This window comes from Podarcis vaucheri (genome assembly GCF_965113315.1).
Source record: "Podarcis vaucheri genome assembly, chromosome: 4".
Lineage (NCBI taxonomy): Eukaryota > Metazoa > Chordata > Lepidosauria > Squamata > Lacertidae > Podarcis > Podarcis vaucheri.
The window spans coordinates 6,747,769-6,764,130 of NC_138762.1; the positions used below are offsets into that span (position 1 = coordinate 6,747,769).

Here is a 16,362-nt window from a genome sequence, read left to right on the forward strand (position 1 = left end):
AGTCTTCAATAAAGACCAAGCCTACTGGCACCTGTTTTGCTCTGCTATTCCTGGCTGGTGTCCTTGTTGTTGTTTTTTGTCCAAGGGAGCCCTCAGATTTCTCCGTTAACAGAAGCAAAGTTCTTAACCCGAGGTACAATTTCTGGGTTAGAAGAGTCTCTAACTTGAAGTGTCTGTAACCCGAGGTAACACTGTATACACATGCAGAACAGACCACATAAATGGCACATAATGTGCAATGTTCAAGAGAGAACTCATTTTATTTGAAGTGTGGGAAGGCAAAAAACAGAAAGATTCAACAACAAGATTCAAGCAGGCCAAACAACACTGAGGAAATTGATGAGACACAATACATCTCTCTTGGGAGCACCTGTTATTTCCTTCTGTCTAACAGCACAGTCTAGTTTCAGTTGTTATGTCCGACTCTCGGCTTTTCAGTGACATGCTACATTCTGACCCGAGGCTTGCTTGCGATCCCTAAAAGATAAGAAATGGGGGTTACTATATCCTATTTGGCTCACAAAATGTCTCAGCTGGGACAGTGATGAGGTAAATTTATAGGGCATTTTCCAGAGAAGATGGGTGGAGAATTTCTGCCACTTTTACAGAACTCTCACAATGGTTGTAAAAAGTTTGGGATGTGAGGGTACTCACTATTAGACAGGTTGGCTGAATCATCACTGTCTCCCCACCCCCACTCCATATAACTTGCTGCACTCAAGCAACTGGCTGCTAATGAGTTAAAAATCTCTTTTAAGGATGGTGCAAGAATGTTACTATGTGGTGACTTAGTGCTGCTCCCTGCAACATTGTACAGGAAACAAAGGTGTTTGTTTCCTATTTGAAAGAGCAGTTGACTGCTGCTGAGTTCAGAGGCTTTCCCTTGCTAAACAGGCGCCGTCCCATCAGTGTGTGTGTGTGTGTGTGTGTGTGAGAGAGAGAGAGAGAGAGAGAGAGAGACTTACAGCAGGGCAGTCCAACTTTTCATACCAAGTGGGCTGCAAGATGCCTTTGACATAGATCCCATGGGTTGCACAAGGCCAAAATTTGAGCCCTTCCCCAGCCCTCATGCTGCCTCCCCAAAAATGGCTAATGGAGGCTCTAGGCCTTTGGGGCAAGGCTCTGGCAGGGTCCTAGAACCCTCCCTCTTCTTCCCAAAACTGGAAAAGAGCCAGTGTGGTGTAGTGGTTAAGAGCGGTAGAACCGGGTTCACGTCCCCGCTCCTCCACATGCAGCTGCTGGGTGACCTTGGGCTAGTCACACTCAGTGGCGTAGCGTGGGTTGTCAGTACCCGGGGCAAGGCAAGTAATTTGCGCCCCCTAACCCATGGATTTTAGCACTCGAGTCTCTTCCACTAGATTAGCATGCCCCCCCAGATGTTGCACCCGGTGTGGCCGGCCCCCCCCTGCACCCCCCATGCTACGCCACTGGTCACACTTGAAGTCTCTCAGCCCCACTTACCTCACAGAGTGTTTGTTGTGGAAGAGGAAGGGAAAGGAGAATTTTAGCTGCTTTGAGACTCCTTCGGGTAGTGATAAAGCGGCGATATCAAATTCAAACTCTTCTTAGTAGGCTTTGGGAAAGTGAATGGAGGACTCTAGGAGCCTGTCAGAGGCTCACACCTCCTTCCCAAAGCCCAGCACCTTGCTTACCCAGTTTTGGGAAGGCAGCACAAGGGCTGTTGGGGTTGTGTGTCAAATGTTGCCAAGGGCTGCCAAAAATCCTTGGCCACATCTTGGACTGCCCTGACTAAAGATCTAGCACATAGGTGGTTTGGAATGTGAGCAAGCCAGTCTGCAGGTGGAATTAAGCCAAACTTGTCCTTCCTTGCTCTTCAGTGTTTTGAATGTTTGTGCATTACACTAGGAGAAATGATTTGGCCAGAGGGTATCCATGCCAGACTTAAGCTGTTGGAAAGCTGTTTAAGTTAGGGATAGCCAGGTGTTTAACCTGATTTGTTTTTCTTTGTCCCTTTTTTGCTCCTTTTGGGTTTGCTTGTGTGCTAAAATTGCTTCTCTGTTTTCAAGGGTGTCCAGTTAAAATGCAGAAAGAAATTCAGACCACCATGAGTACATAGATGGTCTCTGTGCTTAATTTGGGGGGGAGGAGTATTAAAAACTGAACATTGGAGAATTCTGAGTGCATTGGTTCCACTTTGGTAAGTTAATTCTCAGCTCCAAAATCCAGGAAGAAATCTGGATGAGAGAAATTTTGCAAGCATCCCTAATGGTAGGCTAAATTATCTTTCTGTAACTTGGGTCTAAAGGGAGCAGCATTAAAGGCCATATATCTCATTGTGATGATAGGGAAACAATGATGTTAACTATTTTTCAATCATGAAGCATAAATCTGCAATATGAGGTACAGGAAGCCCAGTGAAGCCACACTTTGTGGTACCTGGATCAGGACTTTGTTTTATTCCAAAGATTAAAGTCTGGCAAAGCTAGGTGGAATGGATATAGAATGCTTGAAAGAAAACAGATTTGACCTTAAGATCTATGTTTTGCAGGACAACGTTCTAAAGGAAATATTTGAAATCTTGGTGGATCATCGACATTCACAGACTTCCTCCTCTGTGGCAGTAATAAGAATCTGGATTTGTAGGTCTTTTGGACCTCCCAGAAAAGAGCTTTCAGTAACTTACTGTATCTCCTGATCCTATTCTTTTCCAGATCACTCTAGCAAACCTATTGATGAAAACCACAGAGAAGTTAGTAGCCCTTCAATATGGTTCCAGCATTGCAGCAAAACAATGAACAGCTGTCTTGAGATATAACAACATTGTCACAGGCAGCCTTATCAAGAAGGAAACATTTACTTACCAAGCCCCCAACTGCATTCTCTTAAGTGTGGCAACAAAACCCAGAGCAAGGAACAGCAATGCAGCCAGGGTGCCCGTCACAACGACAAGACTGGTAGCCACTGCAGGCAAAAATGAGAAAGAACAAAGTATTTTATACGTTCAGACCTGCAAGCAGTTGCGACTTCCAGCTTTTGTCATGTCCTGAAATAATCTGCAGAGCTGGGGGACCAATAGCTGAACCACAGGCAAGAATGCCCTTTAGTGACTGGATCTAGGAAGGCCCCTTGAAAGCGAAGAGGCCAAAGTACCAAACCCAATGGATACTTACTCACATTACTCGGAGGCGGCCCACTGTCAATGCTCCCACCGAACCCTCTGCCGGAGCAGAAAGGAGGGGCCCATCCATAGGAACAATGGCAGTTTCTCTTGCTGTTGCACACCTGGAAAACGTAAAGGGTGTCAAGCAGCAACTGGCACATATAACCTACTTGGCTAATATTGTATTCACACAAGAACTTCCACAAGGATGGCAAGTGCAGGTTTGCCACTGGCAAAGCCAGAAGATGTAAAAAAAACAAAACAAAAGACTGTTGTAAAAGGAATGTTCTTGTCAACGTGTTTTTTTTGCAAATGCTTCATAGGAAGTTGCTACGGGCTCCCCCTTGGTGTCCTGGGTTCCAGAATGCAACAAGCCCTCTACCACCAGCAACTCTGCCTGCAGCAATACTGAAAACAACTCTTTTGTTACCCTCATCACAACACAATAGGCTTTAAAATGGGCTCTAACCCAGGGGTCAGCAAACCTTTTCCAGCAAATACGGTACTTACCCCTCTGTTGCTACATTTTGAAAAATCGCAGTCATAATTCAAAACGGCCCGGTCAACACAAGATCTGTTCATGCATATCTGGAAAGGAATGTATGAAATGTTGATTTTATATTGTGCACTGGCAGCTGAAAAGCTTGGATTCTGACAGTTTGGAAGCCAAGACTCCTGGTGAATACTCCTGGGCTGTGCACAAGCAGACCTTGAAACAGGAGGTGTGGGTTCTCCTGCAGAGAGAGCTGTGCTTCCCCCACTCTTTCCTTCATTAATGACACACATAAAGGCTCCAGATCCAGCATCGCCCCACAACCTTGTTTCAGGTGGCCTATCCACTTGTGTGGTTATTTTTTTAAAAGCTCCTTGCATGGCCAACTGCTTGAACATTTGTTCTGTGCTTTATTTTTTATTATTGATTTTAGACTGTTCATTTTTTGATAACTGCTCTGAGAAGCAGAGCGGAAGCTGCTTGATTGACCTAAGGACCAGCCAGTCAGCAATGTGTACCGTCCTGCCCTAAGAAAGGAGAAAGTGGTCTGATTACTAAAATGAGTGGTAGCCAATCAGCACAGAAGAACAGGTTTTCCCTGACCTAAGTCTGGAAGAGAAGAATGTATACATGCCTAAAATGTGGGGACCTGCACTTCCATAGTGGGCTCACTGCTCAAGTTGTGCGTGCCGCTCTGTACACACTCTTAACTAGGCAGATAGTGCTGCTGCCAAAGGCCAGCCAAATGACTTGCAAGATCAGTCAATTAATAAATAAATAAAAAACCAGGAAAACATATTCAGAGAAGACTGTACTCCCTAGCAAAGCAAATTGCCACCCCATCCCAAGTTAGAATTTGAGAAACCAGAGCCAAGCAAGGGACCCAGCCAAAGCTACCTTGTCAGGTCCACAGGTCGTTCCATCTCTCACTGCTCCAAGATCATAAACATGCTGGCCAATATGACGCTCAAAACCCCAGCAGAACGTACCCTCCACTGGAGTCTGAACTACACTTTGTCCTGTTAACATTTTGGGAATTTTATTAACGTGAGTGCACTGGAGCCTTCCACAAAGAACATCTCTGAAAGAAAAGCGAGGAAGGAAAAATGTTTGGGCAGATCCATACCAGGCATTTAAAGCACAATGAATGCACATTCATTCCCCTTCACAGAGCTACAGTTCCCAGGACCCTTAATGACAGTTTGCAGAATTCTTTGGGGGAGTCATGTGTTTTAAATGAGAATCATGTTGGAGCAGAATAAAAAATAAAGGTAGAAAAGAAGAATTCCTGGATGCTAAGATTCAAGTTTGAGGCAAATACTTTTGGTGAGAGAACCCCAGCAGAGATTCAAAATCACAAAATATGCAGCAAAGTAAACTGTGGAAAGACAAGCTGTTAGAGCCAGACCTTTAAAAAATGCCCTTCCGAGTTCATTCCGAAGTTTCCCACTCCTAGCATAGAAAAAGACCACACATTTGTTAAGTTAAAAATGATTTACAGTACTTACAAACTCTTCCAAGGTCAGGTTCATGTGCTTTTCCATGAAGAAGTCAGAAAAGTTGCACAGGCAGTAAAACTGGGCTTAGTTACTTGGTGAAAGTTCCTAAATTATTGGTATGGGAACTCAACAGTGACTTGTGAGAGTCATGAGGTCTGACCCCCTCTCACACTGAGCTTCTCAGGTAGATTGGCAGAAAACAATATGTCTGATTACCTAGTTCCTGCCAAGGCAAGCTAAGCTTGGCAGGCAGTTTACTCTATGGTCTTAACCCCTTCATGCATTAATTCAACATAAGCATGTTGGTTATGTGAGGCTTGTTATCCCACACACTGGTTGTGTTTTAAAAGTATATCTCCTCCATTCTCAGTGTCAGCTGCTCTGGCCACCCAAGAATCCAGATGAGGTACAGTTTACAATAAGGAGGAGATAACAGCTCGCTGAAGAGGCAAAAGGCTGTGAGGGGGAAATACACATGCTTAAGGGCTCATCCACACTTAATTTTTCTCCACTTTTCTAGGCACGGGACTGGGCTTTCCAGGTCTGTGTCTAAACACTTTTTGACCCAGCGTTTCCCCTGTGAAAACCCACTCTTTATCACTGACTTGGTGCAAACGGTAATCCGTGGAAAACCTGAATTGCTGTCTGTTCCAATTCAGCATTAAAGAGCAGGTTTTCTTGGGGAAATTGGCAGGACAATATAAAGTGCCCAGACATGAGCCAGGAAAGTGCAGGGGAAAAGGTAAGCATGGATGAGCCCCAAAATAACAGGAGAGGGACATACCAAAGGGGCCATTTTCATCGTTCTACTGCTTTCAGAAACCTGGCAGAAGGGCTGAAAGAGGGCATTCTCCATGGCAGCCGCTGTGCTGTAACATTCCCTCTCCACACAGGTGCATCTGGCACCTTCATTATACAGTTTTTGCCATGCGCTGACGATGAGCATCTTCACCATGGCCTTTGACACTTGGGAGATACAGACACACACACATTTGGGCCCATCCTATTGTGACTGCAATTTGTCTTAAACTGTTTTTAATGTCATGGAAAATGGAATGAGTAATCTAAGAAAATAAGATACCTGCCCACAGGTATAACCTACTCTTCATAACATTTCCTGTATTTTACTCCATCCTTGCCACAGTTGCCAGCCTGGTTGCCTCGCATATTCACTTTCTTAAAACAACTCAGTGGGGCCTGTTTTGCACCTGCAGAGAGGGGAAGGAGTGAAAAAATGAGGACTGGCAAGAACTAAATTAAGGCATATAAAAGAGGCTATCTAGGTGTTTAATGTTAAGATCTTGCCACAAATGTTATTTGGAGCAGAAGTGTGTACATTTAACAGTTTTGAGGCTCCAGAATCTGTCCAAACAAAATTTCTGAGAACTGTTCTCAGCCTTCCAAGATGTGTGCCCAACAAACCTTCACAATTAGAGACCAGACAAATTTCTATTGAGTCTCAGATCTGGATATATAAGTTAAATTTCTGGTTAAAACTGTTATTCATGCCTGAAGGCCTGGCCCCCCCCGACCCTTACCAACCCTTGCCGATACATTTCAGTAACAGTGGAAGAAGACAGTAAATGAGAAAGTACTAAACCAAATGCCATTCTTGCTATGAGTTATGCAAAAGCCAAAGAAAACATATGCCAACGCATCTGAGATTTCGAGTTGCAAAATTATATTAAGTGTAGCTTCTGTCTTTACAACTTTTAGAGACAGAGGGTGGGCTCTGCTTGATGATCATCTGATCAAGTTGACTATTCCAAAATTTAGGAAAGCATTAACTCAGGCTAAATTTAATGTGCTCCAATCTGCAGCACTGAAGGGTAGATACAACAATGTACCACACCATGAATGCTTATGCCCCTGTGAAGCAGAAAAAATAGAAATTGTAGGACATGTTTTATTGTACTGTTCTTTCTATCAGCTTTCAATGTTCATCTTAACTGTTATTAAAATGTTTACTGCAAACCTGCACATGAGTGTGTTACACATCACCTGGGCTTTCTGCACCTGGGGCCATATAATGAGCAGAAATCTGTGAATTTGGCTGAGCTAGAAATTCAGTATCCATAAAGTTGGCTCACTGAATTTCCTCACCAACACTTGTTAGCAAGCTGGACTGAAAATTCTCAAGAAATTATTCTATTGTAAGTTTTTGGAAAACAAAACTTTTTTGAGTTCCTCCTCAACTGTTGAAGACTTTCAATTCTTCCCTGGAGAATATTCAGGCAACCCCACACCTCCACATTTCAGCATTTGTTAATAGGGTGGGGGATTCTGAGATAACAGTGGATTCAGTTTCAGTGTCATTTAATACTATTTTAATATTGTTGAAGGAATCAGTGGGCCTGGCCCCCTGCTCCTTCAAATCAACCTCTTAGCCCACCACTACTTTCAGCCACCAGCATTAACCAACAACAAAGTTGCATTAATCATTAAGTGGCCTGCAATTTCTCAATGGAGGCTTTTAAAAGAACGTTTCTGCTCCACCCACCCCCAAATGGTTGGAGAATGTCAACTCTCTCCTCATTAGCCCAACCAACAGCATGGATAAATTTGGGAGAACCCTAGAGCCTGGCATTCACTAAGGAAAGGCTAAAGAGAAAAATCACTCAGGACACATAACGTAGCAGAAGATTCCGGAAGCCCTCTTCCCAGATGGCACTCATGTGTTAAGGAATGAAGCAGATTTCCCCTTTTCTTCCCGAAGTGAAGGTTAATCTTGCCTTGGCCAAAAAGAGATGTGCAGTGTTTGTGGAGGTCAATGCAATTCCCCATAAAGCAGCTGTTACTGTTGCTACATGGCATCCCATCTTGTTTATGGACGTCTGGCGGGCAAACAGGAGAGCTCCCATTGCAGTACTCCGGAAGGTCACACTCGGAAACAGCTTCTCTGCACACAGTTCCCTCTTCTAACAACTGTTGGAAAGAACAATTGAAGCTTCTCATTCTGACTCCTTCAACAGAGGCATGTCATGTCATGTTTTCCCTTCAGAAACTGAAATTACTTGCGGAGCTAAATTACACAAATTAAAGTCCCAATGTTGGCTGCATTGGCAATGACAAAGCAACTCAGGCAGGGGTGGGGGAATAAAATTATTTCCTTATCTGCCATTTCTCTGCTATAACACTGGTTTCCCCAAGCAGCTCCCTCATTGAGGTTTAAAACTCATGCATGTCCTTGGAAATGCATTGAAAATATATGCGCCTGCAGTGTGTATGGGTGGACAACTTACAGAGGAATTTAAAGTATAGGAAATTGCAGGTGGGAAAAAATGTCAAATGCTTCCTTCCCTGTCATAAATGTCATTTTCTATCTGCCTTGGTGAGTCTGAGTGCAAAGCACCATGTAAATGAACCCTCAGGTCTCATTTTTAGTCCTTTTCTTGAGCTCAGAGAAGCTCCTGCAATGCCTCAATGCCTCAAATAGGCAAAACTGGACTCCCAATATTTCCCCTTTCACCGCAGAATAAAAACATACTTCCATGTCCCCTGGTGCTGAAGCACGGGGCTCTGTCAATAATGTACAGCTTCTGGTGGTTTGGCTGCTGTCGCAAGCCTATTCTGCAATCTGCTGGAAGCCCAAGTATCAAGGGGAACTATGCTGTGTGCAAAATTGTGTGGGAAACCCAGCCAAAGACCATCTTATTAAATCAGACAAAGCTGAAGTGAATTCTTGCTTTAGCCATAAATTGCTCTTGGAGCTCATGGGGCACAGTGGATAGTGACATGGGAATTCAAGGCCTAACAGCCATTCATTCACTAGGTGGCCTGGGGCAATTCACCATTGCTTTCTACTTTTCAGGATCATTGTGTGGCCAAATAAGATGACAGCTAGGAAGTACTCTATGTATTCAAAGTACAGCCTAAATGTGGGGGCCAGGGGTTTGGGAGTTTTCTAAAAATGACTGAATTTTTTCCTTGAAAGGGATAAAATTTCAGGCATATGGGGGGCAATGACAGGGGAGCCAAGTCCTCTCATAAATTCTGTGGGTCAGGGGACCATGTTGAGGAAAGGCAAAATTCTCCATCCTGGTATGGGGCACCTCACAGTGGCCACAGGTGAGAGCCACCATTTTATTTTCTCCTCCCCCAATACCTGAGAATGACACTATGTGGAGAAGCTGCTGCTAGACTGCTTGCTTGCTCACGAGTAGCCTAACCAGCCATCAGCCAGGATGGCTGGATGTTGACTATGGTAGGGTTACCAGACTTCCCCGGATTTGCAAATCTGTCCCTGGACAAATTCTGTCCCTGGAATGTCCCCAGATTTGCAAATCTGTCCCCGGGAAACGTGGCAGCGGCAGCCTCAGCAGCCCAGAGCCAGCCTGGTAGCGCAGTTAGTTTGGCTGTCTTCAGAAGCTGCTTACTGCCGCTGCCGTTGCCACAGTGGAACCGGGGACGTCCAGTGGTACAGATCTCCTGCCCCCTGCCCCCTTTGTTTTGACTGATCGGGGGAGGCTCGGGAGTTGCGGGTAGGCGGCCCACCATTGTCCAGGAGGGGTGCAGTTTCTCTGCCGGGCAAGGTGGAAAGCCCTTCTTTTGCACCCTGTGAAACATAAATGCGCAGAGTTTTTAAAAAACTGGGCAATGGCGCACCGCACGCCTGTATCTCCTGAGCCTCCCCCAATCTCCTGCCCCCTTCCCCCTTTGTTTTGACTGATCGGGGGAGGCTAGGGAGTCGCGGGCGGCTGGCCATTGCCCAGGGCTTTGCACCTTTATACAATATGCATGTGTGCTTGGGCCCAGGGTCTTTTGCCTCACCATCCCCACTACTGACTCCCTGTTGCTACTCAGCTTCAAAAAAAAGGGGGGGAGGCGTCCCCGGATTCATTTTTAAAAATCTGGTAACCATAGACCATTGGTGTGTGTGGAAAGAGGTTGCAAGACTCTAGCCTCCTGGTGATTGATGGCTTATATGCTTCAGAAAGAGTACAGTGGTACCTCGGGTACTTAATTCGTTTCAGAGGTCCGTTCTTAACCTGAAACTGTTCTTAACCTGAAGCACCACTTTAGCTAATGGGGCCTCCTGCTGCCGCCGCGCCGCTGGAGCACGATTTCTGTTCTCATCCTGAAGCAAAGTCCTTAACCTGAAGCACTATTTCTGCGTTAGCGGAGTCTGTAACCTGAAGCGTATGTAACCTGAAGCGTATGTAACCTGAGGTACCACTGTAATGGAAAAGGAAGACCTAAGAAGGTAGAGGCTGGCTCTTGGGGGGGGGTACAGTGGTGCCTCGCAAGATGAAATTATTCGTTCCACAAGTTTTTTCTTCTTGCGAGTTTTTCGTCTTGCGAAGCACGGTTTCCCATAGGAATGCATTGAAAATCAATTAATGCGTTCCTATGGAAACCGCTTGCCAGGCTGGTGGTGCGGAGAAGGGCTTTTCTCCCCACCGCAAGCCTTCAGGACAGGTACAGGAACAGAGGGGAAGGGGCGCAGCGCTTCTCCTCTGTTCCCGGGGCTTGCGGTGGGAGGAGGGTTTTTCCTCCCCACCGCCAACATTCAGAACAGCATTCTGAATGTTGGCGGTGGGAAGGAAAACCCTCCTCCCACCGCAAGTCTTCAGGACAGCCATCCGAAGGCTGGCGCGGGGAGAAGGTCTCTCCGCCCCACTGCCAGCCTTCGGAGGAGGTCCGAGGACAGTGGGGAAGACGCGCTGCGCTTCCCCGCTGTACCGGAGATTTCCCTATGGGCTTTCGTCTTGCGAAGGAAGCCCATAGGGAAATTCGTTTTGCGAAGCGCCTCTGAAACGGAAAACCCTTTCGTCTAGCGGGTTTTCCGTCTTGCGAGGCGTTCGTCTTGCGGGGCACCACTGTATAGTAACTGGTGGTAAGTGGCAGGCTGCTTTATCTATCGTCTCCCCTCTTCTCAAGCAGGGCCTTTCTGGCCTGGTGGGAGTACGGCGCATGGAGTGCAGCCAGCTCCTGAACAGGAACTGGGATACAGCACAAGATGTTAGCATAGCATTCCTCTGACAAGGCTGGCTGGGGGTGGGATGGGTGGGCATAAATGCTTTCATCCCAAAGCCATAAGAGCAATGCTATATGATGATGTAGCATTACTCTGACGGGGTAAAAAAATTTGGTGCTCCACTTTGTGCAGAAATATCTATTGGGCTGGCCATGGATGGGTGCGGGAGGGGAGTTCAGGGCATCCCTAGTTATTACATTTATTTGAAAGATGCTGTTTTTATATTACCTTACATCTCTCGCAGCAAAGTCCATAAAGACATTCAATGCCTGGTGATAATTTACAGTCCTTTTGGCAACAGCCATTCCTTTGGCATTCCTGCAAAAGAAGGAATTATCTCTCAATACTGTACTTTAAATGCAGTCTCTTAGACTAACTATGCCATCGGGTGTATTCATTTATTACATTTGCCAAGCTGCCTTGACCACCAGATGTCCTCCATTCTCAGTCTTAACTTAAACTGCAGACTCCTTTTGAGGCAAGGGCTTGTCTTTTTTTTTCTTTTTTTCTTTTTGCTTATATGAGGTCAAGAAACTGGGGGATCGCGGCCAAAAGCAATTTTATCTGACTTCCCAGCAGGCGTACCATATTTTAATCAAGAGATTGTAAAATGTTTGGTCACCATTGCACTTTTAAGGAAAAGGGAAATGTTTTAAGGAATACAGATATTCCATATCTTAGCATTATAACATTAATCTACAACTTACACTGGGCCCTTGGAATTCTGGAAAGTTGCTATCCATTAATGAACTGATGATCCCTGATTCACCCTCTTCCTATAAAAAAATGAAAGAGTTGTGGCATGGCTCATAGTATCTACTTTCAAATATCAGAGCAATACATATTGGTTCCCGAGTGCTACATGGTATAGAAACAAGACACTGCAGATACATTTCTTTAGCTAAATATTGAATGAAGGAGTAGACAGTGCAATTAACCAATTTTAGGAAGGTCACAAAACCAGGAAGGATTACAGATATTTAAAAGGATCAGCCATAAACTAGAGGGCTGACATATCGCAAGCGACACAACAAAATTCAAGAAAGGCTATACTGAAGAATCTGTAAGAGCTAACAGACGAATTGGAAGAAATAGTGGGGAGAGCAGCTTGTGACTAAATGGGTCAGAGGTGCAACAAATGTATCATTGAGCTTACATTTCTTTTATTTATTAAATTTTTATACCACCCTTCATCCATAGATCTCAGGGCAGTTCACAACATAAAAATACAATATAAAAAACACAAAATATGTATATAATATAACAGCAAAAATTACACACACACACACACACTAACCAATACCCCCCCACCCCTTCCCACAAACACATATAAAAGGGGTATAAGATGTTAATCAGCCCAAGGCCTGGTTAAAGAGGAACATTTGTGCGTGGCACCTAAAGGTGTATAATGAAGAGACCAGATGAACCTCCTTGGGGAGAGAATTCCCAAGTGGGGAGCCACTGCAGAAAAGGCGTGTTCTCATGTTGCTACCCTCCAGACCTCTCTTGGAGGCGGCACATGAAGAAGGGACTCAGAGGATATATAATAATAATAATAATAATAATAATAATAATAATAATAATAATAATAATAATTTATTATTTATACCCCGCCCATCTGGCTGGGTTTCCCCAGCCACTCTGGGCGGCTTCCAAAAGAATATTAAAATACTATGATACATCAAACATTAAAAGCTTCCCTAAACAGGGCTGCCTTCAGATGTCTTCTAAAAGTCTGGTAGTTGTTGTTCTCTTTGACATCTGGTGGGAGGGCGTTCCACAGGGTGGGTGCCACTACTGAGAAGGCCCTCTGCCTGGTTCCCTGTAGCTTTGCTTCTTGCATGGAGGGAACTGCCAGAAGGCCCTTGGTGCTGGACCGCAGTGTCTGGCAGAATGATGGAGGTGGAGATGCCCCTTCAGGTATACTGGACCAAGACTGAGGATGTTCTCAGGGTTTGAGTCTGTTCATATGGGGAGAGGTAGTCCTTGGGGTATTGCAGTTCGTAGCTGTTCAAAGCTTTATAGGTCAAAACCAGCACTTTGAATTGGGGCTGGAAACTAACTGGCACCCAGAGAGCAGTTGAGGCAGGATTAAATACATTGTGGAGTACTGGGATATCCAAGTTCCCGTACTGATGACACCCCACCACAGCTGGGATGGCTTTCTTAACCAGGCTTGCCTGATCACAACAGAGTCCCAACATCAATGTTGTCAAGTTGTTTTAACATTTTTTTCAAAAAGCCATTTACATTAGTAGCAAACATTCAGTGTAGCATTATGTGTGACAAGAAATGACATAATTTAAATAATATTTTACCAAAAACTTACAGACATAACTTTAGACCGTGAGTCATCAGCAAACAAATATTGGTTCTCTGATCTTTGCATCCACTGTCTAAAAAACTAAAAGGGAGTTACAAAACACTTTACTTCATTTACTCTTTTACACTGCTGTCTGGCTTCTACCACTGAACCAATTTAAATAAATCTAAATATTGCAAAAACCTCTGAAACATGTATTGGCTGACTAAATCACTTTCTTTTAAATATATTAACGTAACCTTTACAAGATACAGAAACTATCATTCATTGTAAAGCCATTACTACAATTTTCATTAATTTGCGTGAGGCAACTTCTGAGGCAAGTGCAGTGCTTTTAATCTTCCAAGCAAGATCATTAAAGGCAGGGCTAATATATTTAAAATAAAGTGATTTTTTTCCCAGTCAATGAATGTCTCCTCTCCTGTGAAGATGTTGGCTGCTGATGTAAGTCCAGCTCTGTATCTGTTATGTTAACATTGGCAGAGTCACAAAGCAGCCCCAAAGTTCCTTCACAGCTTCCAGGGGTGTGTCCTGTAGAACCTCTTGGCAGTGGCTTAGTCACTCAACGTGTTGACTGCTTTCTTACTGTTAAGGGAACTTTCATGAGGTTTCCATGACAAACAAATCCCATCATGAAACTTTGGAGACTGCTAGTATGGTCCACAGAACAGCTGATATTTATGTGGAAACATGTAAATAAAGCAGAACACTTCCATATCCAGCTGGGACAAAACATCTTTCTGTTATCGCACGCTTCAAAAAGCAGCCAAACTTCCTTGTACTTCCTTTCATACAGGGTAAAACTTAATGGCCTACCTATGTGATGTTTAGCCAGCTGGCATTCCTCATCACACAAACAAAGACACTACTACTACTGGGAGACCCAAAGACATGTAGCAAAATTTGATGTAGGAAACAGTGTAATTTTACTAATATTTTATCCACTCACCTGAGACTGTATTTTGGCCCCTGAAAGTTTTGTAATTGGCTGCAGAAATATATTCAGGATCCCTGCCTCTTCTAGTTCCTGATAAAAGAAGAAAAAATATACTGAATGCTATAGCGTAGCAGCTCTTTCATTGTTGTTGCCTTGAGAGATTTGCAAAACAGAATATTGTGGGGATGATGGGTGTCCTCTGTACCTGTGCTTTTCAAACCTTCCGCCTCTCAGGGACAGGGTGCCACTGCAATGAGCTTCTCTTTAAAGTCACCTTAAGTTGCATATGAATATACAACCCCACACTCAAGAATCCTGTAAATTATAGCTGTGTAGGGGGTAAACTACTGGGACACGGGTAGCACTGTGCGTTAAACCACAGAGCCTAAGACTTGCCGATCAGAAGGTCGGTGTTTCGAATCCCCACGATGGGGTGAGCTCCCGTTGCTCGGTCCCTGCTCCTGCCAACCTAGCAGTTCAAAAGCATGTCAAAGTGCAAGTAGATAAATAGGTACCACTCCAGCGGGAAGGTAAACAGTGTTTCCGTGTGCTGCTCTGGTTTGCCAGAAGCGGCTTAGTCATGCTGGCCACATGACCCGGAAGCTGCACACCGGCTCCCTCGGCCAGTAAAGCGAGATGAGTGCCGCAACCCCAGAGTCGGCCACGACTGGACCTAATGGTCAGGGGTCCCTTTACCTTTACCTAGGGGGTAAACTACAGATCCCAGGATTCTTGTGAAGGGTGCTTTAAAGGTATGGTGTGTACAGAGTCTTAATGTATGTACTTAATAACACACACCAACTTACTTAATACCTCTTGTAGGAATATGTGTCGCAAGGGCAACTGGAACCTGTGCTCAGCTACTTCTTGCTATCTCCCTAATTATGATTCACATCATTCCTTGCCCTATCAGCCAAAGAAAGTGGGTGTAATCCAGTAATTGTTTTTCAGGGGGAAATGTCTTGACTCAATAAAACTGAAAATTGAGGCCCCTTTCTCAGTGATGTGGGAGCCATTTTTCTATGCAGCTGTGAAGTGTGGGTGGAGTATTCAAAGCCATTTTCCTGGCTCTTTCATATGTTTTCATATAATAAATATACCCATTCTAAGAGAAAGACCTATGCTATTAGACCTGCCCATACCGTTGCAGGAGAAAGGGCTGTTATGTTTTTATAGTTATTTCTGTGTTTTGTGTTTTTAATGGATCTTTTAATACTATCTTAATTCTGTTAGTGTCCAATTACATTTTAATGACTGTCTTTTCTATGTTTTTCACTTGTTCTATTTTATCTCTGTCACAGACTGGGAAAAAGGTGGGATATAAATAAAGAAGAGTTTGGATTTTATATCCCGCCTTTCACTCCCTTTAAGGACTCTCAAAGCGGCTAACATTCTCCTTTCCCTTCCTTCCCCACAACAAACACTGTGAGGTGAGTGGGGCTGAGAGACTTCACAGAAGTGTGACTAGCCCAAGGTCACCCAGCAGCTGCAGGTGGAGGAGCAGAGACTCGAACCCGGTTTCCCAGATTACGTGACTACCGCTCTTAACCACTACACCACACTGGCTCTCTAAATAAAATAATAATAATAATACTCCCTACCCGGAAGAGATTACACCATAGAAAAACAATTCCCACCCTACTCTTGTTCTCTCTGTGTGAGAAAAGGCTCTCAGACTAGCAGTTTTAGTGAAGTAATTTGGTCCTGAAAAGTAAATGATCTAGGCTGCATCCCTATGTGCATTTCCTTGGGGAATAAGTCATATTTAAAGTAACAGGACTTATATCTGAGTAGACAGTATAAGGCTATGCTTGTCTAAATAAGCTCTGTTAACTTATTTAAGTATGAAACAGTAGCATTGATTTGCTAAGAATACAGAACAGAAGATTTCGGAGCAGACTGAAAATTTAGAATCGTTCATTGTCCTCCTGAGCAATTCCACAGCTCGGAAAATATATACATCCACACTTTATTAATTCTTCTGTGCACATCTTTCAGAACAGTCTTAATGC

At 44.2% G+C, this 16,362-nt stretch overlaps 1 protein-coding gene across 9 annotated transcripts in view; it reads right to left on the bottom strand.

Moving 5' to 3' along the window:
• Positions 1-234: 234 nt before the first annotated feature.
• The window catches only part of LOC309530324 (disintegrin and metalloproteinase domain-containing protein 21-like), a 42,692-nt gene continuing 26,564 nt past the window's right edge, over positions 235-16,362 (bottom strand). For 6 of the 9 annotated variants that reach the window (XM_082219150.1, XM_082219156.1, XM_082219149.1 and 3 more), the window contains 12 exons: positions 14,363-14,440; positions 13,420-13,494; positions 11,798-11,866; positions 11,319-11,408; positions 7,846-8,038; positions 6,216-6,321; positions 4,512-4,695; positions 3,632-3,709; positions 3,132-3,243; positions 2,823-2,922; positions 2,645-2,687; positions 235-477 (listed from right to left, as the gene is read on the bottom strand). In XM_082219150.1, coding sequence (XP_082075276.1) covers positions 388-477; positions 2,645-2,687; positions 2,823-2,922; positions 3,132-3,243; positions 3,632-3,709; positions 4,512-4,695; positions 6,216-6,321; positions 7,846-8,038; positions 11,319-11,408; positions 11,798-11,866; positions 13,420-13,494; positions 14,363-14,440 — 1,218 coding nt within the window. In that variant the 3' untranslated portion in view covers positions 235-387. Of the gene's footprint in view, positions 478-2,639; positions 2,688-2,822; positions 2,923-3,131; positions 3,244-3,631; positions 3,710-4,511; positions 4,696-6,194; positions 6,322-7,845; positions 8,039-11,318; positions 11,409-11,797; positions 11,867-13,419; positions 13,495-14,362; positions 14,441-16,362 lie in introns of those variants that run through there. The other 3 variants (XM_082219152.1, XR_014218748.1, XM_082219155.1) reach the window with 3 other exon arrangements.